Genomic DNA, 23889 nt, shown 5'->3' with positions numbered 1-23889 from the left:
ACTTACAGCAACAAAGCCAGCACTCCACACACACACACCAAGATTCATAGAAAGACGACAGCTCCGACCACGCCTTACTTGCATTAGAACGAAGCCGAAAACACCAGCCTGAACATGGCGAGTGGGACCTCGCCGAAACGTTGCCAAGACAATTCAATCTTACATGGAAAAAGACCCGAATACAACAATCTAGCATGCATACATACACACACACACCATATATATATATATATATATATATATATATATATATATATATATATATATATATATATATATATATATATATATATATATATATATATATATATATATATATATATATATATATATGTTGTATTTGTGCTGATAAAATACGTACGTATGTGTATATGTATATTATGTATATGTATATTTCTCTTCATTATATGAAACTATATACTCACCTAAAGAAGTCTCTGCTGTAAATGAGTGTTTAGTTCCTCTATTGGACTCAAAAACAAAACCTGGTAGATCTTCTTTCAAGATTGTAGCTTGCTGACCATCTGAATTATGAATAGCAATTTCTCCTTCCTTTAGACAGGTAAGAGACCAATTTCCTACTGTAAGTTTTGAAGGTCCTGGAGCCGATAAAATTGGCTGGCTTGTTGTGGATGGCTTTACCTGACTCCGAGCCCGCTGTAACTTCTCTAAAAATTCACTTCGGCTTTCTATTAAAAAATAATAAAATAATAATTTATATTTAATACTAAATTTACTTTCCATGAAAGCATGTATCTCATGAAACAAGTGCAAATTTACGTTTTGGATTCAAGTTCTCAGGACTGCTTAAACACTGATCAGATAATAAAGCAGTTTACAATAATGAAACTTAAGACTTAATGGCACAGGACCTAGTTACCTGCGGGATCGCATCCTGCCCCATACATCCCTGCGACCAATCCGCTTGCACAGAGAGGGACTTCTCCAGGTGCCGTCCACTAAACAGTGTCGGGAGGCGACGCCTAGGAGCAGAGCCTTCTCTGTGATGGGCCCAGCCCTGTTGAATGACCTCCCCCTTGACATCAGGATTACCCCCGATCTCCGCTCCTTCCGTGTAAAGCTCAAGACCCACCTTTTCCAATTAGCTGGCCTGGCTCAACCATAGTTTTATCCCATTGCTCCTGACAGTCTTTTTTAAATTTGTAATTTTAACTGAGGGTATTTTAATTGTTAATTTTAATTCTATTATTACTATTGTATGCATTTAACGATTGTTACCTCCTCCATGTACATGTACGTGTATGTGTTTGTATGTATGTGTATATGTATTGTATGTATATGTATATTTGTATGGGTTTTTATTGTACGCCGCCCCGAGTCCTTTTGGAGAGGGAGCGGCTAACAAATTAAATTTATTCTATTATTATTTATAAGAGGGGCAATATAACATTAATATGTTTTGGGTAATGTACTGAAAAAAATTAAATGCAATCCATTTATTTTTAAAACAATGAAAGAAACCAAATTAGGCAGTTAACATCTTATTTTTACTAACAGAAATTCTACCACTTTCCTGTTTGACATTTAAAAGGAAGCATTTAAATTCTGAAAGAAGAAAGGATTGGATTGGACAAGCAATTAAAGGAGAAAAGGATATTTCACAAGAGTCATCTTATTGTGAGAAGCATTTAGAATTGTTTAATCTGCTACAATAGCAAACTATATCAATCCAATGCTGCATAATTGCATAAAATTTGTTTTGTACCTATATTTTCACTACAGCACAAGTCTTAAAACTACTTTCTTTTTCTCCTATAAAATATATTCTACAAAAGACTGCCTTATCCATGTTCATTCAACATCCATTAAACCAACTAAGTACGGCTGTTCAATCATGCCCCAAGTACTTATATTTTAAGTACCTTAATCACGATGATTCCTACCCAAGCCCACACCATTATTCCAGGAATCTGTATCACAATGTAGACATGTGAAACTACACAGGTAGACTTCCAGCATAAAGGCAAAACCTTTATACTGAATACCTCCACCGTAAGAAAGATTAATGGAAAATCTGAAAGCAGCATTACATGGTCTATAAATGGCTTAGAATGTGATCTACTCGCTGTGAAGATCTTCCACCTATGTTTTCCACCCTGGAAGCTGCTGGGCTATTGTTGGTTGTTGTTGTTATTTTAACTACACAGTTGTTTTTTAATTTCTAGGTAACCTTTGAAGGATTTATAATTTACTGTTTTTGGTGATCTATTTTCTCTTTCAGAGTAACACTGAGAGATGCCCATTTTTGACAAGATTCATATACAGGACTGAGGGATAAAGGACCCAGCTTAATTTAAGGAATGAACAAAGACATCCGAAAGGAATTGAAAACATATTCTGAAGTATGCAAAAATGCAATAAAAATGCTTCTCAGGACTAAAAAAATTGGGCCAAATTAGACAGCTATTCTATTCAGACATAGCAATTCCCTGATCCAGCCAGTCCAGTAGAGACTGTCTTCTGCACTAGGTGAGTATATGACTAGCTTTGAAGCTGGATGGCTGTTCATACATACTCACACTCCGGCACCAACTTGGGAATTAAAGTATTTCTTAAAATTTCTGAAACTGAATTCAGTTATCAATCACAAACTTATTGAGAATAAATCCTCACAGTATTCTTTTAGCTTCACATCATGGGAAAAGACATTTCCTGAGAATTTGAATCTTAAATTATACTACAGCTATCCTACAGTTCCGTTACACGCTATTTTTACTATTACTTCCTAATATTTAAAAATTAGTTGTTGCAATTATAAAAAAACTACTAAAAGGAGACAGCAGGCAATATCTATTAAGTTTAAAAACTACAGACAGCTTAGTAAAATTCAATGTGAAACATTTCTGCTGAATGTCTGTCACAATTTTAGGTTGGCTGAGGAAGTTTCCACTACTTGTCACACGTACATGCATTTCATTCTGCTAACCAGATGCAAGCCACATCATTCCAATTTCTGTACCTGGAATGCAGTTTATCATTCTTACGCATTACCCTTTAATGATTGTTTAATATTAGTATGCATAGAAAAGAATGACAACATGAAGCTACGATGTTCACTGAACAGAGTTACTAGAAGTTACTGTTACATGCCAATTTGACAAAAGTATCACTGACCACCTTCCACCTGTTTACATCCTTTACTATTTAGGGAGGCAATTCCTGTAAAACAGAACATCTCAAAATCAAACATATAAAAAATAATTTGTAATTAACTCTTTAAAATATTATTTGATAACAAGATTGTACCTGAACTGTCAGATCCTCCTTCAGGACTGCCACTGGAATACATTGTAGCTAACTTCCCATCCAAAATAAATCTGAACCATCCATTGCTCCCATTTGAAAGTTCCAAGGCTGCAGCATCACTCCAAATATACAGACAGTCCCTTCCTCTAATAATTGACCAATCTCTCCAGTGATAGGGTTTACCCTGCTGCAATTCTTTGGCATCTTCTTGAGGTTCATCTTCCTGTAAATCAAGATTAAGGTACTTGAATGTACATACCAGTGGTCGGTTCCTACTGGTTCAGACAGGCTGTCGAACCAGTAGTGGTTTAGCGCCTAGGTCGCTGGGACTGGCAGCCACCAGGCTTGCCACGCCCCCGAACTGGTTCTCCGGGCGGCGCCATAGGACCAGTCATCTTGTTTTTCGCTTCTGTGCATGTGCAGAACAATTTTTATTGCACTGCACATGCACGCACAGTGCACATCAAGCGCTCGTGTGCGTGTCGTGCACATGAGCAAACCGGCAGTAGTGATGCATACATTAAAAAACCCCCAATTTTAATGCAAATTAACTCAGCTTGCACTTTCTGAAGGTTACAAGTATGATTTTGCAGTTTTATTAATTTTATGAGTCTGTCAATGACAAAAAGTACTAGAAAAAAGATCAGACAATAGATTACCATAAATGTTTACATAATTTTGATGAAAAAGAGAAACTTTTCACTGGTAAATATAAGAAACTGAATGAAAAAAGGAAACTACCAAATCAATCCATTTATATTAGCATATTCATAAGTTCCACTGTATATTATAATATAAAATTCTATGTAATCAGTTATAAAAGGTAAAATACAGCAAGATTATCTATAGGCAACTTTCTTGCACTTTCTTTCTTCTTTGAATTTCAATGAGCAACTTTGAATTTCATAGAGCAAGTGCTAACTTGAAGAAGCACTGTGATATATTTAAGAAAAAGCACATTATGGATATACATCAATTCTATCTTTCATATACTTTCTTCCAAGTATAGATTAAGAAGCATAAACATGTATAAAATACAGACTAATGCATTTTGCAAATCTTCCTTTTTGAATTGTAAACAGCTAATATAGTTTTAGGGTCCATGTAGAACAGAGTATTAAGTCTCCCTTAACATGGTAACTTTTGGACCAGAACTATATTATTTACCAATCAGCACATGTTAAATGAAGTTAGAAAAATTAAGAATTTAATTATGAATGGTTCCATTAAATTGCTTGCCTCTATTTACAAGCTATGTACACTAAACTGCTTCTCTAGCAGACTTTATGACTAATTCCAAGAATTCTATTTCAAATCACATTTGTATTTCATTACTAAAAGTTAGGACTAGCGTTCTATAGTTTAGCCCTGAGGCAGACAACTGCAGTAATTGAATTATTTTCTTTCCCAATGAGGCTGCCTCTAAATATGACAAATAGTTCCCTGCCACACACAGAAAACTACTCTGAGTTGTAACATAAGATTGTGCTGTTCACCCTAGAACCAACACATCACAATTTAAAAAAAAAACTTTCCCAGCAGGTTCTGAAAATCTAGACCTGTCCTCAAAAAACAGAAATATGAGAAAAGAACATCTTGCTGCATAAATATAGATCCTCTTGCATATTTTGCCTGTAAGCAGAGCAAAGCCATTACTACAATTCTCTACATTTGTCACTGAATTCAATATTTCAATATTTCAAAAATTTAATAGAACTATGGTTAAATACTGGATAAAATTCTTACTTTTTCTGGTTTAGACTCTTCTTCATTCTCATCATCTGAAGACGGTCCAGCCAAAGTTGATACTTTACTTATTACACCAAGTCTAGCAAGTTGGTCCAAGAAAAGATCACCTCCTTTATCCACTAAATCTCTTATGATCTGCAAAGCTAATAAATGGCCATCATCGTCATCCTGCAAAAGTAACATAAATTAAAAAAACACTCAGCAATTTTTTCATGATTTGATATATAATTAAAATTACTACAAAAATTAACAATGACTACATGCAACTGACAAACAGAAATTCCTAAACATGCTGCTAGTAATGATTATACTAACAATCTGAATGCTAGGAATATTTTGGTACAGAGGGGCACACAAATCAAAAAGCTTTGGGCTTCTTTGCAAAACAAACTAAAATAAAACTAGGATGTTTCATCTATCATATAAGTAGTATAAAAGTAAAAACAATCCCAATTGCAGAAGTAAAATAGAATAATGGAGTCGGAAGGAACCTTGGAGGTTTCAAGTCCAACACCCCTGCTCTAGTAGGAGATTCTACCATTCCAAACGAAGGTTGTCTAATCTCTTAAAAACCTTAAGTGGACCCACAACTTCTGGAGGCAAGCCCTGCATTTTTTACGATTCTTGTATCATATATGCAAAGTATAGCTTGTCCCTGTTTAGCAACCACAGTTGGGACCAGTAACTTGGTCACTAAGTGAATCACTAAATGGAAATCACATGACCACAACTGTGCTGAGGATTTTGCTTCAGCTTTCCTTTTCCACCATTCCCCCAGTCTTGGGAATGTTTACCCAGGTGCTGTAATGATTAGCAAGAGGGAATTGCTTGAATTTACATTCATTGGAGAGAAAGGGATTGCAAGGGAGTACATGGATACACAGTGGGAAATACCTATTGAAAGAAATATAGCAGTGGCTCTATGCCTGTCAGCTTTGGACTGCTCAACAGCAAAATACAACCAGAAACTGTGAAAGTGATTAAAATCTTGTCAGTAGCAGTAGGGAGCTGGCTAATTAAAGCCAAGAACTAAGCTTGTTATCTTGGGGTTGGCATATTTTGGGGAAGCACTGAGATACAGAGAAAAAAATGCTCAAGAACAGATTGCTTGTTAAGCAATCTCTCTGCAAGGGAGCAAAAAAGGAAAAAAAATGTACTATAATGGTGTACATATGACTAAGAGAGATGCTGCAAGGGTCGTAAGTTTTTATCCTGGTCATAACTTTAAACAGTCATTGCCCAAGACAGTCACTAAATGAGGGATACCTGTAAATTGCTCAAAATTATGTTCAAATGATACCTCAGATGGGATTCATCCAAATTAATTGAGATCTTATTTTATTGGCAGTGACTGAAATTTTATTATGTAATTTCTATAGAATCTATATACTTTTATAGCACAAAATTATAGACATTCAAAAATGAGGTGCAAAACATTTTGAATTTGAATTTAATTTTGCGCATAAAACAGTTGTTTCATATTAACACTATTTGACCATTTGAGAAACTTAAATACTTCCAAAATAATTGAAATTGCCCTTTTCAAACTCACAATAGGAACTTTCTGGTTCATACTGATTTGCACATTGCTAGAAGAAAATAAAATGTATAAAAATGAAATACCTCTTGATCTAGAACAGTAGCAGTGATCTCTACCAATACTGTAGGTAAATTATGTCCAACGTCTGAGTCACAAACTTCTTTGAGAAGAGCTTCAGAACAAAAGTGAATCATTTTTCTGATGAGAGCAAGACTTGCTTTTCTATACAAGAGAAAATAGCATTTTTTTTAAATTAAAAGGAAAAATATTTTTGGGAATTATATACTAAGTTTTGAATTTAAAGCCAAATTACTTGCTTTGTATTATTGTCACTTGAAATCAGAGTTTTATTCAAGCCAGTTGCTCCATTCTATTGTAATTTTCTCTTCTCACATATGCTTACCTGAATATGCCTTTATAGAACAACATTAGAATACAATATTTGAAACTCAAAATCAACCTTGAGTAGTAGGGTAACAATAAGCACAAATAATATGGCAATTTGAGAGAAAGAATCAGCAAGCTGAAAGTCTTTTTTTAAGTCAGAATAATATAAATCTGATTGTTATTTCAATTCACATCCATGAAAAGAGCCTTTTCCTTTTTTTACCTTATTGAAGGCAGCATAGTTTGCTGAAATGTTTGCGCAAACACAGGCAGCAGTCTTTTCAAGTATATTGGTGCCATTTCTGGATCACCTTTGGGCTCATTTGATTCTTCTTCATCTCTATTGGCATCTTTCTTTTTCTTTTCATCTCCTTTGTTAACTGGACACATCCAGTCACCTACAATTTGTTTAAAGAAATTTCTATCAGAGCTTTTTTTTAAAAAAAACATTTTGATTAGTTGCGCTGATTAGCGCAAACTACTTAGACATTCTGAACTGAATAAACTTTAAACCATTTTCTGAAGGATTCTGACTTGGTTATAAGACAGAAACACCCCTGCTTATAACAGTTGATTATATTTGTCCAGACCTTCTGGCTCTGTTTTCAGTAATTTTTGATTCCATCAACTATACCATTGTTCTGGAACAGCTGTTAAGAGTTGAGGAAACTGTTCCAGTAGTTCCAGTGCTTCTTCAGTAGATAGTTCCAGTCAATTAGACTACTGCAAAGTGATCTGAATAGGACTGTCTTTAAAAATGACTCAGAAACAGCATTTGATATAAAATATAGTGATCTCTGTGATAATCTGTACAGCACATTATCTCTGCATTATGGGACCTGTGTTATGGATCCAATTGTGTCTGGGTACAATTCAAAACAATGGTTCTAAACTTATAAGGCTCTCCACGACTTGGTATTGAGCTACCTTCAAGACCATATTATATTTGACTAGAACTGATTCTTTTGATTCTGAGATGTTCCAATATGAACATCTCAGGGAAAATTACTTCTAGTTCTTTACTTCTCTGAAGTTAGAAAAACTGGGACCAGGAGGAGACATTTCTCCGTAATGGTAATTCTACACTGTGGAACAACATCTTCCAGGAAGATAGACAAGCTCTAATAATAGTAATGATTTATATGCCGCTGAACTCCCAGTTCTGACTGGGTGTTTTACAATATGAATGTTAAAAACATTATTTTCTTTATAGAAGCAAACTAAAATAGGACTTTTCCAAGGCCATTTTAAGTATACTATTTTGAAGGAATTCCATATATATGTTTACATTGCTCTGTTACTATATTAATTTTTTAATAGTTTTTTTTTAATATTATGGGTACTATATGTTTAAATACTTTGTAATATGAACATAGCAAAGAGATGCTCTAATATAGAAGTTATAAAATCTAATAAATTAAAAAATAAACATATAATTAGAAAAAATACATACTAGCCAATTTATACATTTAACAATTGGTACCATAAAAAGGCAATCATATTATTTCAATCATCTTGCTATTGGCTAGTAATTGTATTACTATATCTGAACTGCAGTTTCAGAAATGTGAAACTGATCTAAGGTTTTCCTCCCATAATTATGCTGTACATATTATTTTCCCCCTCATAGTTCAAATCATGCAACAATCAATACCAGATAAAGATTCATAATTTCTAAGATGTTTTAGAACTGCCAAGGCAATTGTAGATAACACGGATTGGGACAGTCAGTATTTCAAACTATAAACAATAAACAAATCAGTGTAATTATGTTGTAAAATATTCTAACCAAGGACATTTTGATATTCATATATTGAAGCTGAATTTTAAGAAAAACAAAGTAGAAACTTTTCACACTAACCTGGAGATTGAAGAATGGCAACTACTTCACTATGCCCTCTTTCACGAGCTTTGTCCAAAGGAGTCTTTCCATCTTCATCTCTCAAATCTGGATTGGCACCATGTCTCAAAAGAGTCTACACAAATCAAATGATTATTACTAAACGTTTATTTGAAAAATATAACATCGGTTCAGATTTAATTTCTAATCATGCAACTGAAGCATTGACTTTACACAAAACCATCCTAATTAGTGGGCAATAGTATTTTCATACTTTGTAAAACAACAAAAGATATAGACAGGGTTTTTTTTCTCAAATAAACTTGGCAATTTGGAGATAGTTTGGGGTCCATGTAAAGCTTTCTTTCATGATAAGGTAATAGACTGTGCTTCTTGTAAATGAAGATACCTGAAATTACATAAAATCTTTGACCCTACTGATAAGATGGTTTGCAGAAAAGCCCTTGGGACTAAATGAATTAACTTCTGAATGAATAAAAATGGCAAGGAGAAAAAAAGTTTCTATACATTTGAAAATATTTCAGATGATATATGAAAATGATTTTTTATTACTGGAACTATGACAGCTGGTAAGGAACCTATCAGTGAACAAAACCAGAAGCCTGAATGAACAGGTGCTTCATGAGTAAGCAATCAATAAAACAAACAATTCTTTCAAATTGTACATCACAGGAAGTATGTGCTATACTTAAATCAAATTTAGGTTCACTTTAGAAAGGAACATTGGTAGGTTAATTTATTTTTACTGTTGCACTATTTAAAAAAGCAGAGCAATGGTCAAATGGTTACTATAAAATTCACCTTTGCTACTTGTGGTCTTCCAAAACATGCTGCATAATGTAAAGATGATGACCTTTGACCCCTATTCACATCAGCACCCCGTTCACAGAGAAATTCAACCTGTTTTGTATAAGAAGAACAGGCTGTTTATTTACACATTCTCCCTATGAAAAAATGTTAACCCCATTATTTTATTCCATGTTTACCATTTCTTGAGTTCCAAAAGCTGAGGCCCAGTTTAAGAGGGTCTGTCCTACGTCATCCATAAAATTTACTTCAAAAGCTGTAGAGAAGGGAAAAAAACCTTGCTCTATTTAATGAAGCTAATACAACAAACAATAATTTTCAACAAGCATCTTACACATCACACAAACCTATAAACCCCTTTTTAAAACTAAGATATACAGAGGTACCCGATACTTTTTGATATAAAAATGTTGTCCCGGTACTCAATGCACTGTGATAGGAACAGGTGGATGGCTGTGGGAATGGACAGGAAGTAGGCCATGCCAGGAAGGATACTGCAAAAGGAAGTGGGGGGGGGGGGCAGCCACAGATGGCAGACAGGAGGTCAACCATGCTGGGAAGGTTGCTGACATAGGAAAAGGGAAAGACAGAAGGTCCTTTCCAGCTGAAACAAAGGGTGACATGGTTTCTTTGTTACTCCTTTTTAGTACTAGTGGGGCCTTCCAGTACCAATTAATGACAAGCACCAAGCTACCACTGTATAGTCAGTCCTATTAAAAGTCCTGGTCAATTAAAAATTATACTGAAGAACGGTTTGCTTACCTCCTGTGTCAATAGCATCAATTAGAGCATCAGTATCTTTACTACGAATGCAATCTATCAATTGCCGATGGGAACGTTCCCCAGTACTATCCAATCTACGAAGTCCTGGGATTCTTCCTGTGGACCCAGCACTTGATTTTGGCAATGCTTTCCGTCCTTCAAACAGTAATACCAAAAGAAGATCTACCAAACGCATGGTGTCAAGTACACATCTTTCATCGCCCTGCAATGCACTTTCTATAGAATCTGGAAGCTCAGATCTTAGGAGATCCTAGAAATAATTGAAATATAACTTCAGAAGATCCAGTGAGAAAGGGATATCGTCAGCACCACCGAAAAATGCTGAGATTTTATATATATGAATCAACTGCAACTGGTTAACTTTCTAAATTAACATACTAGAATTTACAATGTGCAATTACAATAACAATATGAAAGTCATTGTTTCTCAACTATATTTTTTAGAATGCACAAATGTGATCATATATGTCACCAAACACTATGTTTAAACTATTAGTTAACAGAATTCCAAGAACACTTACGTGTGTTACTACGGGGGAGCCTCTGCAAAGAGTTGATAATAGGCTTACTATAGTTGACACCTGATTACTTAATTTAGAGTCTGCTGTTGCAGTTGGTGCCCCTGTGCTACTCCGGCCAGGTTTACATGCTGAAGATGGTCCTGAAGCAGTACCACCTGCTGCAGCCATACGAGATAACAGCTCTTCAGTTAGTCCGTGTTTGGCTAATGGTGCTGGATCAACTCCGCGGCGAGTAAATCTATCAGCTAGTGAAGCAAAGCATCTCAGTGCGCCATCAGAAACCTGAAGGAAAAGATACATATATGATTATTCTCAAAGAGTTATTATTATTCTCAAAGAACCACGAGACAAGTTCTTTCAGGAAGCTATACTTACTCAAGACTACACTCAGACATTTTTTAGATATTCTACTGTTGCTGCAGACTATATCCTTAAAGATACTAGCTTGAGGATTCACAATTGATTATATTTAGTTACAGAATTCTTGCTTATTCCTATTATTTTATTTATGCCCCATTCCAACAATTCACCAAGCAAGAGAGACAAAAGTATTTTTCCCAAGTTTGCCCTCTATCTTTGTTCTGCCCAACAGAACACAACCTTATTTATTTTTTCCCCAAATAGCTACCTTTTTATGTGTACTATGTTTTCTCTAATGATAAAAGAAAAAAAGGCAGTTTTGCATTTCTCAATGTAGAACCAATAGGATTTAAATAGCAACAGTTTCATCTCCAAATAACCATAAAGCTGAGTGTGATACCTTAAGTCTTTCTAGCACGGTATTATTGTGGGGTATAAGTGGAATGAAAAAAAAATGTACCCTTCTTTCAACGAAAGTATAGTAATATATGTTATAGATATTATCTTAATAAATATTCAGTAATGCTTCCAAGCTAATAAGTTAATTTACACCTGGTTAAAAGAGGCATATGATGTGATTATTCAACTTTTTGTAATTTCTTTACAGATTTCCAAGCATGTGGCAAAATGCACATAATTATGGAATTACATAGGTCATCAAGATTATTAACTATTTACCTGATGGTCTTCATGTTTTAATAGACTTGAGAGCGATTCAACACAGATCTCTAAAGAAGTATCCTGTGGTTCCATTTTCCCACAAAGTCTGGATACCACAGCCATAGCAGAATGTAAAGTATCTTTATGAACAAGATGCCCACTATCACGAATAAATGTCAGCACACAGTTCAACCCTCCAGCTTCAAACACAGCACCAGATTCACGGGTACAGATAAGTTCCAACACCTAAATGCAAATGGAATTTTGGTATCAACTCATGGCAAAAATACCCCATGCTCCTAAAGTTACTGAATCAATATATTTTAAATGAATAGGTGTTATCAATCAACAACTTTCTTTAAGGTGAAAGAACAAGTCATGCTATTAAACAGTACAGCAACCAAAATGTCTTGTGTCCATATGGAAAAGATGAGAAAAGAAATGACAATAAGGCTCTAAACAGAAACATCAGGACAACATTTTAGAAATGTCATAATGAAATAGAGAAGATAATATATTAACTAACTAGAAGAAAGCATACTCATTTATAACAATATAAAAAAGCAACTTCCAAAAACAAATTTCCATAAATCAGTGTCAGAAAATTCTTCAGGTTTTATGATAGAGTATGTATGAATGATAGGAGGAAATATGGAAACAACTATTATATTACTACCGTATTTTTCAGAGTATAAGACACACCTTTTTCCCTCAAAAAAGAGGCTGAAAATCTAGGGCACTGCATATAGCATTTTTTGCCTCCCGAAACCCCACCCCCTTCACCAAAATGGCTGTGCATAGTCTTTAGGAGCCAGCAGAGTGCTCCTGAGGGCTGGGAAGGGCAAATATGAGCGAAAAACGGGCCGTTTTTTGCTCAATTTTGCCCCCACAGGAGTACTCTATAAGCCTCCTAAAGGCTATGCCTCCCCTTTTTTTGACAAAAAATGGGCCCGTTTTTGGGAGGTCTGCAGAGTGCAAAACCTTTTTTTTAAAAAAATTGCCTCTTCAAAATCTTGGTGCATCTTATACTCCAGTGCGTCTTATACTTCGAAAAATACGGTATTTGGTTGGATCAATTGTTTTTTCTGGAATTTTATTCACATCAGAGTATAGATTTTAATATACAATAAATTGATATGAACAAGCATTTAAAAGCTTTCTAGATTAGTAACACATATTTAAACTATTCAGTTTGTCAGTTAAATATCTGAAGATCAAGCTATACATTTTTATATAAGGCAGTCAATGACAGTTGTGAACAGGAAACAGGAAGGTTTCCTGTTCACAATTCCTATATGCCAATCTGATTAAAATGATCTCAGGTGTCGTCAACCCTACAAAAAGCAAAACATCTTGGCACTTTTTCCCCTTTGGGAAGAAGTCATTTGTTTTAGCAGTTAGGGAAGAATGTGGGCAGGGTTGGGGAAGGAGGTACAGGAGGTCAGAAGAATAACAGGTAGACTGAAAAGGACTAGGCAGGGCTGGGGTAACGTTTCCTTCTGATAGAGAAAAATAAAAATAAAGTGTTAAGCCAGGGGAAAAGTGATAGAAAAAATACAGTGGAAAACAGACAAGAAGTGCAAGGTTGAATAGACAGGGATTCTACACTCCTGAAATCTATACCTTCCCAGCTGGCTTCCAACAAGCAAAGTCTACTAAGGAAGCCAGATTCTTTTAATGACCACAAAATTTGCTTAACTGCAGTGATTCACTTAACAATGGTGGCAAAAAAGTCATAAAATGGGGGCAAAACTCACTTAACAACTGCCTTCCTTAGCAATGGAAATTTTGGACTTAAATATGGTCGTAAATCAAGTACTACATCAGAGGTGAAATTCAATTTTTTTACTACCGGTTCTGTGGGCGTGGCTTATTGGGCATGGCAGGGGAAGGATACGGCAAAATCTCCATTCCTACCCCACTCCAGGGGAAGGATACTGAAAAATCTCCATTCCCACCCCGCTCCACAAGAAGGATACAGCAAAATCCCCACTCCCTCCCCACTCCTGGGGCGGCTAGAGGTGGTATTTGCTGGTACTTTGAACTACTCAAAATTTCTGCTACCGTTTCTCCAGAACCTGCCATAATCTGCAGAATTTCATCCCTGGACTACATGTAAGGTATTAGGCAGGACTAAAGTCCAAACAATAACAAAGACTTATATAGTAAAGCAAAGAGTATATTTGGAGTAATGAATCAAGAGTGCTTTCATATTTATTCATTCATTCATTCATTCAATTGCTATAGCCACCTATCTCATCAATGATTCCATGCAACTTACATTTCCAATGCTATAAAAACAATTAAAAGAATTAAAAAAAACATTTTTAAACAATAAAAGCATCCAAAATAAATATACACGGCAGCCAATAGTTAGACAATTTAACCATAAAGTGAAGAAATTGAGCTCTTAACACTTTCACGCACACACACCCCACTCAGGAACACAACCAAGTTCTTAAAGCTTTATGAAAAGTCAACAGGGTTGGGGTCATTTTAATATCTGATATTCCATAGAGTAGAATCTATTGCAGAAAGGGGCCATCTTTTAGTCCCTGCCAGCTGACAAGATCTGAAGCACGCTCTCAAAATCTGCATTTAATGCTGGCAAAATACAATACTGTTTTCTATCGTGATTTGAAAATATTTAGGTTTAGGCAATACCTTCATGCAAAGCTGATTAATGTTCTTGGTATGTAATTTTGATGCAAAAAACATGGAGTTCTTTACTTTGTGTAATATAATTGGAATGAATAACAATGCCATATAATTACTTATATCATCCAAACAGAATAAACAATACTATGTATGTGTACTATATATATTATATGGATATTCTTCAGTGGTGGGTTCCAGATCTCGGTGCAATGGGGCTCGGTATCCACATGCATGCGCGCAGCGCGCGCATGCATACTTACCGCCTGTGATGCTCCGCAACGCTCCAGCTGCTTGGCGGAGCTTTGAACGCTCCGTGCGCATAAGCCGCGATCAGCTCAAATACAGGTAAGGAGGGTGGGTAGGCACAGGTTCGCCTGTACTGGGGCGTACCGGTCATATCCCACCACTGGCATTCTGCATATGCGGGAGCTTTCAATACTATACTACCAGGATGGTGAACCTGTGGCACGCTTTCCGCAGGTGGCACGCGGAGCCATTTGTCAGGGCACGCAAGGTGTTGCCCTGTCAGCTGGCCAGAGTGCATGCGCGCGCTGGCCAGCTGAGTTCAGCCTTTTTAAAAGCCATTTTCACCCTTCCCCGGCTCCAGGGGCTTTATAGGAGCCTGGGGAGGGTGAAAAGAGCCCCTCCCGCGCCCCCCCGAAGGTTTCAGGAGCTTCCCTGAAGCCTCCGGAGCGCAAAAGACAGCCCTGTGGGCAAACCTGAAGGTCCCTGAAGCCTCCGGAGGGCTTAAACCGACCATACGAGCAAACTGGAAGTCACTTCTGGTTTGCTCGTAGGGTCGTTTTTTGCCCTTCGGAGGCTTCAGGGAAGCCTCCGGAGGGCCTCCGGGGGGGGGGCTGTTTTCGCCCTCCCCAGGCTCCTATAAAGTCTCTGGAGCCTGGGGAGGGTGAAAAAACATGCAAAAAATGTGGGGGAGTGCCTCTCATGCACACGTGCACTGGGGGGTATCATGCGTTGCATTATGGATGCGGCACGCCTGCGCACAACCCCCCTACGCTCCCCCCATTTATCGCACAGGAGCCAAAAAAGGTTTGCCATCGCTGCTATACTATGTGTGTTTTCTCTATACTGATGCATAAATCTATAGAGGAGGATAGTTTGTACACTATGGCTTTAATTGCAGGCTGTGATGAGTATATGCTTTTGCAAATACATTTAGCAAAACTCTCAATTTAAAGCAACTAAATTCTTGTCTATATTCATACTACTGAAAACATGCTTTATAGCTTTTCTTGGTGACAAATGTATAATACAAACCTACCTTTACACATTGCTCGGCTAAGTCTCTACTAGTTCTGTTGTTAAGTTCCACAACTACTAAACGATTACAAAGTGCTTTGATAGCACCATCTACTCCCACGATCCGTCGAGTGCATTCTGCTGATACATCCAAATAATAAGTTATGGCACGGGCTGTTACCTCCAATACATTGTCAGGAGCACTTTCATCAAGAAAAATTTTACATAGTGCTGGCAAAAAAGTACGAGGGGGGCATCTGAAAGAAGAAAAATACAATCTATCAATGACAAATTCATTCTCCATTGTTCAAATTTATCCTACCGGTATTTACAAAATTAATGTTGAGACTAAATAGTACAATTAATATTATTTGCATATTCTTTTTCAGTTTATTTTTTTGATTTAAATTTTAAATTTAATTTAAACTGTAGACTTCTTGGAGAAAGCTTTATTTTGAAGGTTACAATATAAAATATTTTAACAAAATAAAATAGGGCAACACTATATATATATATATATATATATATATATATATATATATATATACACACACACACACACACACACACACACACACACACTCACAAATTTCTATTATGCTGATGAGACACTTTCCCAATGATCCATCTGCTTTCTCTAAATCAGATTAGTACAATTTCTATTACACAGTTACATCATTCTTTGTGTATTATAATATTTATTAAATCTATATATTGCCTGACTCTCAATTATTTTGAATAGTTTGTAAGAGGGCTACTCTCCAAAAGCATGGGCCAATCATGGGACTAAATGTAGTGTTATATATTTTTAAAGAGAACTGATATCATAAATCTTTACAATACTTTGGTTGCATGGGTTGTAAGAGGGTAACTTGCTATTAAACCTGCATTCGTTTGCGTTGCTGTGCAAAGACAAAAGCAAAAAAATCCATTCTGGATATTAATTAAGTACTTTAGAAAGCTATGTGTTAGAAAGGATTATGGTACGTAGAGCATCACAAAAATTCAGAACCCTTATCCATAAGCGGAAATATTTTTTAGTTGCACAAATAATTTCAAGCCGAAATTTATAATTGCAGATATAAAGCTAAAATTCTCAGTTTGTTCTGAACCACAATATTGTTTATCTTTGTATTCTACACAATAGATTACCCACAAGACGACCAAATAATAGACACCTACAAATTAATATCACTGTGAATTTACTAGTTTAACTTCTTCAAAGTTAAGACTTGCCCTGAAGAAAAAAAAGATTAATTCTACATCAGTATCATACAGCAGAAATTATTGGATAGTATACCACACAGCAGTAAGGCAAATGTTCCAAATCTCTGGACATCTGGGAATAATACACAGAGAAATAGGCCACACAGAATTTAATCTCCCAATAAGAGTTCTTTTCATTGGCAGGAAACCAAATTTGGAAACAATCTTTATCTAAAATGTATACTATACAGTAATGAACTCAAGATGAAATTGCTGGATACTACTATACTGTTCTGCAAGTAAAAAAAAAAATGGAAAGGACTTCTGTTTGAAACCCTGGAGAATTGAAACATCCACTATAAACAGTCTTGAGACAATATTGATCTGACTCTATGAAAATATTTGTATGCATTTGTTACATCAACTTATGTAGCCTATATTGGGAGGTGAACATAGGGTTTAAAACTAAACGAAAACCTATTTTCCTAGCTTTCTTTTATATGAAATTGAATCTTGTTTACCTATCGTACATGTAATTCCAATATAACATTGTCTTCCAATTGTGATTTATTCAAATTAATTCTTTATTTAGCTACTTGAATGAAGACTGGCTTTTTCTCACTTGAAATCCTTCTTTTTAAAGGGAATGTTTCTTAAAACATAAATTATTTAAGGAGACAAATGCTTTAAATTTAACAAACAACATTGGAGCAAAATAGGCAGATTATATTTTAACAATTTCACATAGCGTTATGTGAAGGTTATAACTGAAAAACAGAAAAGAAATAAGGAAAACTTCATTTGAGAAAGATGAAATCCAACAAAACATATTACTATTGTAAAAGCTGTTTTGCGCAATGCAGCTGCCATGGCTTTCCCACATAACAGATGAAATCCAATAATAGGATTCTGCTGACACAGAATACTCTGTATTCATACAATTAAGCAGGAATAACTTCCTGTTCTTCCAGATCTATTATGAAGGAGCTACCAAACTCAGAATAAATAATTTTGCAGGCGGCAACAGAAAGCTTCCATATGCAACATTGAAAAAGTTTCTCAATTCCAGGTCAGAAAAATGAACAAGATCAAAGAGTACTTAATAACCTATAAAGCACTAAATGATGTGGAAAGAAGATAATTCCCTAGTATTATGTTAGAAGGCAGTATTAGCCAGTAAAACTGAGTTATGAAAGAATTAAGGACAGTACTTATTCATTCTGTGTAATGGAAACCATTGTTGTAAGTTACAGTGATGACAGACCAGTTTGGATGTCAGTAAGATACCTAACAATTACTTGCCACATGTTAATTAAATGATATCTCTGATAATGTGGGCAGGGTTCTCTATGGTATGAACAGAGTCATCTCCAGACTGGATCCTTGCCATCCCTGGATTTTCTGATTAGTGACACATGGGATGAGAGTTGGATTTGGAAGATGATCAATACCTCTGAGGGAAAAGATATTGCCAGCTGCCTTGTAGATAGCAGTGATTCTTCCCTACTTAAAGATAATATTTTGCAATCTAATAGTGTGAGATAATTGTATTTGCTCCCCATTCTTTCCTTTCAAGGGAAACTTTTGCAAAAGTTGGACTATAGCCATGATGGTGAACCTTTGGCACAAGTGCCAGATGTAGAGCGCAGCACCCTCTCTGGTGGCATGCAAGCCGTCGCCTCAGTTCAGCTCTGTTGCACACGTGTGTGCACCTCCTGCCGGACAGCTGGTCTTCAGGTCTCTGCCGTGCATGTGCGGGGTGCATGCAGGAGTGGTGTCGTGCGTTCATGCAGGGGGAGTGGTGTGTGTGTGTGGGTCACGTGTGCCCATGTGGGGAGGTCGCGCACATATGCGGGTGTGTGCATGCGTGCATTGCATTTTGGGGGTTCGGGCACGTGGGCTTTGGCCACTCCAACTGAAAAAGATTAGCCATCACTGTAGTAGTCTAACCTGGAAATTTTAAAAAGGGATGTATTTTGCAGTGTATTCTCTAACACTTAAGAAAGTCACAACTCATATACCAGCCTCTGTTGGTCAAACACCACCTTGTCACTGACTCCACCTGTTGTGCAGTAGTTCTGAGTTCAGGAGAACCTACAATTTACATACCCACTTCTTTAGGGGGAATGTAATCCACCTTGCTCTAGATTGAATAAGGGCATCAGAAAATCCATGGATTTCTGGACAATTTGTAATTAGGATTCAACTTTGGAATCCATCCATATCCTTATAGGACAGTGATGGTTAACCTTTTTTGACATCGAGTGCCAAAACTGGAGCGTGCATGCACACCGGACCCGGAAGAGCAGTTGGCAATGGCTCGTGTGCCCACAGAGAGGGCTCTGCGTGCCACCTCTGGCATGCGTGACATAGGTTCGCCATCACGGGACTACTACAATAATTACTACAATACGCTTTACTCAGGGTTACTTATAGGATTACAGGTGATCCTTGACTTACAACCACCACTGAGACAGGAATATTGCTAAGCAATGTGGCTGGAAAGTGCAACGGCAGGTGACCACCTTGCTTAATGATACTGGCGGTCCCATTTGCTGACATAACTTCAGATACTAGGGTTAAGCAGGAAGCAGAGGAGGTCCCTGGTAAAGAGTGCGGGAGTGCTGCAAGGAGTTGGCGGTGGGAGAAGTGGTGTATGTTATGTGGAAGTTGAGGCAATGCTGCAGTGTGGTGTGAGCTCAGGAAAATGAGGAGGAAAGAGAATGTGGGTACATGTGTGCAAGTGGCAGAGGCCAGGAAAATAATGTGGCATTTCTTGGCATAGTGTGGCTATGGTGCTGCAAGAAGCCTAAGTTGCAGCTACCCCAGGAAGCCCAGACCAGACCAACAGCATGGAACAAAAGGGCTTCTTGCTGCCTCAGAACCTCAGTGCACCAAGAAGCTTCTTTCTGCCATGCTGCTGGGCCAGGCTAGGCTTCTTGCTGTGAAGGACTTCACATTGCGGTTCAGGAATTCTTTCAGATACAGAACTACGATGTGCCAAGAACCCCTTTCCACCATGCCATTGGGTCAGACTGGGGCTGGGCTTCACACTGCAAGAGCCCCTGAGTTTCAGCATGGAGGCCTCAAATCCAACCCCAGCCCAGCAACATGGTGCAAAGGGGCTTCTTCCTGCCCCAGGGAACCAGAGCTGCCTCAGCCCAGTCCCAACCATCCCAGCTGATCTTCACCGCCTTCTTGTTCACAATGTTGATGGGGCATGCCTGGCCCTTTGCACAGCAGCAGGTCACCATGTGAGGCCACCTTGAGCCCCCAGCGTTGCCTTAAACAGCAAGATGGGAAGTAATAAATATGTTAAATAAATAAATAAATATTCCCCAAGATGTTTTGTGTGACCTGGGGGAGAAAGCCTTGTGAAGTTAGCAGCTATTTGTGAAAGATCGGGACAGGCATGCTTGGTCAGTTGTGGGAGAAGAAAATAGTGGATGGCTGGGATGGCAAGGACCACAGTGTGCAGGGGGTCAAAAGAGCATAGATGGGGGAGATAGGCAAATGAAGGGTGTTGAAGCACCCCTGCAGTTATAAATGGAGGCAAGCTGCCAAGATCTTAATTTTGTTCATGTGATCAGGAGGAACTGCCACAATTGTAATTTTTGGATAGGTTCATTCAGGGTCATCATAACTTTGAACGGTCACTGAATGAATGATTGTAAGTCAAGGAATACCTGTGCTTGAAAACTTTTAATTGGTGCCAATGTGATGGCTCACTTGCTGATAAATGCCACTACTGTAGTGCATGGGGTATACATTTCATTAAATGTTCACAGGAATTTCATTTGTTCTCTTTTAGCTCTCTAGACAAACATATTACTAAATTTGAAATTTAAAAACATGCAATATCCCATCAAAGTAGTTATATGACTTATATGATCCTTCATTTCTAACTTTTCCTTCTTGCCCCTAGTGAAACATCGTGAGGGGAAGCTAGAACAATCAATAATCTCTTCTACACTCTGTACTTTAATTTGAAAATATGTAGCCCACTCTTAGCATTCAATGAATGTAAGTTTATGGCCTGAACATTGACTCCCTTTTTCTCTTACATTTTAAATTTACAGTACCACCTTAACTAACAACTTTAAAGAACTCAAAAGCTTATACATTATTTTATACCTGAAGTAGATGCCACAAAATACCGTTTCCCTGAAAATAAGAAACTTATTTTCTTTTGCCCACCGAAATAAGCACTTGGTCTTATTTTCAGGGAGGTCTTATTATTTTTGAGGTGCGTGGTCACCTCATGGCTGCTCTTGTGTTGCAATATTTTCGGGGTGGGCTTATGTTCGGGGGAGGGCTTATTTTAGCGCAAGCGCTCAAAAGCCTGATTGGGTTTATTATCTGGGGATCTCTTATTTACGGGGAAACAGGGTAGTACTTGGTTATCTGTCACTGTGGAAAAAGGAATGTTCCACACATATGCTATTGTCCTACATAACAATGTTACATGATTACTAAATGCTTTTGAATCCCAGAATGGCCTACAGTATATCCAACCTGTATGGATTTTCTATAAATCAGTTTTGTTCATTGGACTACTAAAAAGCATTCCCAACTCTATTGTCCAAAGCACTTACTACCACTCCAATGATAAAAAAATAATTAGGGATAAAAAGACCCAGTAATAATAACATGGTTGATTAAAAAAAAGTTTTTTTTTTAAAAAGAAACAATTACTTTTCACCCTAATAATTATAAATGGGTCACATAATAGCTAAAATATTCAAATGATACTATGAGAGAAATCTATAATGACAATAAATCAGTCTCTCTGAATCACTGCTACTGAAAGATGACTAACACTAATTTTAACAGGTCAGAATTATTAAAACGAACATCAGCATTATTATGAAAGTCAGCAGTTCTAAGAAACAGTAATTTATAAATCAAACAACATGGGTTCAGGCAAATTTTCAAATGAATTCTATAAAATATATTTTTGTTTAAATTTCTATATGGGAGTTCATCAGCCACTACCAGTCTATATATTAGACTAATATTTCGGCTCCAATAAAAAATAGCTACAAAACTCAGCTAATTATTTTACTTTCTTTCAACTATTCTGTTGTTTCCATTGATTTTGATATACCTGGCTTTTTAACAAATAAATAAAATGTAATATTGAGGGAAGAAATTAAATAAAATATTGTAAAATACTGTAAAATATATTTTAAAAAGACAAGGAATTCATGTTGAACTTTTCCTTTAGACATTTCCTAAGATCTTTTTTCACAAAATTTACTTCCTATTAGATGCAGTTAATAAAAATAGGAACTATCATCATTAAAAATTGTCCGTAACAGCAACCTTAAAAACCAAGATTTTAAGCATTTGAGAGCAGGGTGGATGGCAGTAAAAACAGACTGAAAAGAAAAATATTTTTATCATTTGATTTTTATCCTCCCACGATATCTGGAATGGAATTCACATTTTTTCGTCTATTGGTCCCTATATAGTACAGAAAAGCTGTACAACAAGATTATTTTTTGCTATATCTGATGTGAACACATGCTAGCAAAGCAAACTCTGAAGAATAAAAGGATTCCCAATGGTTTCGTTTGCACTCCTATTACACATTGGTACTTCCCAAGAAGTAAATTACTTTGTTTGCCTCCAGATAAAATATATAGTTGCTGAACAGAGACCTTCCATGCTGGGCAGCATACAACAAGAAGAATACATTGGTACAAAGCAATGCATCTTATTAAAATTTAATAAATTGATAAAATGGCTATAAGAAGTGAAATCTTCTTTAGTAATCAATTGGGGGCTCTACTCATTCTGAGCCCAAGACCCATAGTCTATAGTTTCTTTCTAAAGGACTGCAGGGTCGGGGCCATATGACTTGAGAAGATGATTCTAAAGGGCTGGGCATACTAGCAAGAAGCCACATCTCCTGGGTCCTATATGATCACATTGTTTCCACCAATGCATCCAAAGAATGTCCTCTCTGTCAGTGTCTGGAAGACAGGCAGATATCCTTGGAAGGAGGTAATCCTACAAATAACCTAGTTCTATGTCATGTAAGTCTCAATCAGCCCAACACCTTGAATTGCCCCCAGAAACCTATGGAGATCTTATGCAGTTTATGGAGTAGAGGTATTACATGAGCATAAAAAAGAACACCCTCAACATCCTCCACTGCTGCATTATGGGCCACATGAACTTTCTAATTGGTCTTCCGAGTGGCCCCCATCTAGGGTGTTGCAATACTCTATTGAGAACTGATTAAGGTATGAGTGATCATGATCAGGGCCTCATGAAGAGGTGCATTTGGTGCATAATATGAAACAAAGCAATTTCTCTCCCCAGACACAACTGTCACCTGCCCTAGAAATAGGAGATTTGAATCGAGGAGGGCCCCCAACCTGTGCCCTAAATCAAAACACGGTGGCCCAAATTCAAGTAAGAAATCTCTTAAGTTTTATTTGATTCTAGGATCCAATGACCCAAAACTACTGCCACTGTGCTATCAGCATTCTGATGATACTGCTCCCTATGTTAATGATGATGCCCTACATTGAATTGGAGGATAAGGGAGTAGTGAAGCCCTTTGTCAAGCACAGTTCTTGGACTAGATTGCTGTCACCTAATGGTGCCTGGAACTTCCAGAGGAAGGAGAAAACAGTGCCTACAACACCCTAAATTGATGCCTCTGTTCATAAAACCATCTGAAGAGTGTCATAGACAGCTGAGAGATCAAGAAAAGCTAGGTTAGAACCACTTATCTGCATGATGTGTTTGCCACAGTTTACTGAAAAGAGCAACCAAAGCTATCTCAGTTTATATCCTGTTCTGAAACCTGACTGATG

General features: G+C 37.0%; 1 protein-coding gene across 5 annotated transcripts in view; it reads right to left on the bottom strand.

Moving 5' to 3' along the window:
* HECTD1 (HECT domain E3 ubiquitin protein ligase 1) overlaps positions 1-23889 on the bottom strand; it is a 76865-nt gene that overhangs the window by 47801 nt on the left and 5175 nt on the right. For all 5 annotated transcript variants that reach the window (XM_081936865.1, XM_081936868.1, XM_081936869.1 and 2 more), the window contains exons 3-14: positions 15876-16110; positions 11954-12181; positions 10916-11197; positions 10374-10644; positions 9791-9867; positions 9606-9704; positions 8805-8919; positions 7167-7341; positions 6640-6778; positions 5014-5184; positions 3268-3490; positions 426-689 (exon numbers count right to left, since the gene is read on the bottom strand). In XM_081936865.1, the coding sequence (XP_081792991.1) occupies positions 426-689; positions 3268-3490; positions 5014-5184; positions 6640-6778; positions 7167-7341; positions 8805-8919; positions 9606-9704; positions 9791-9867; positions 10374-10644; positions 10916-11197; positions 11954-12181; positions 15876-16110 (2279 nt within the window). The remainder of the gene's footprint in view (positions 1-425; positions 690-3267; positions 3491-5013; positions 5185-6639; positions 6779-7166; positions 7342-8804; positions 8920-9605; positions 9705-9790; positions 9868-10373; positions 10645-10915; positions 11198-11953; positions 12182-15875; positions 16111-23889) is intronic.

This window comes from Natrix helvetica, assembly GCF_964273705.1.
Source record: "Natrix helvetica genome assembly, chromosome: 1".
NCBI classification, from domain to species: domain Eukaryota; kingdom Metazoa; phylum Chordata; class Lepidosauria; order Squamata; family Natricidae; genus Natrix; species Natrix helvetica.
The sequence above is the reverse complement of the archived record's forward strand: the minus strand, read 5'-3'. Positions and strand labels throughout refer to the sequence as shown.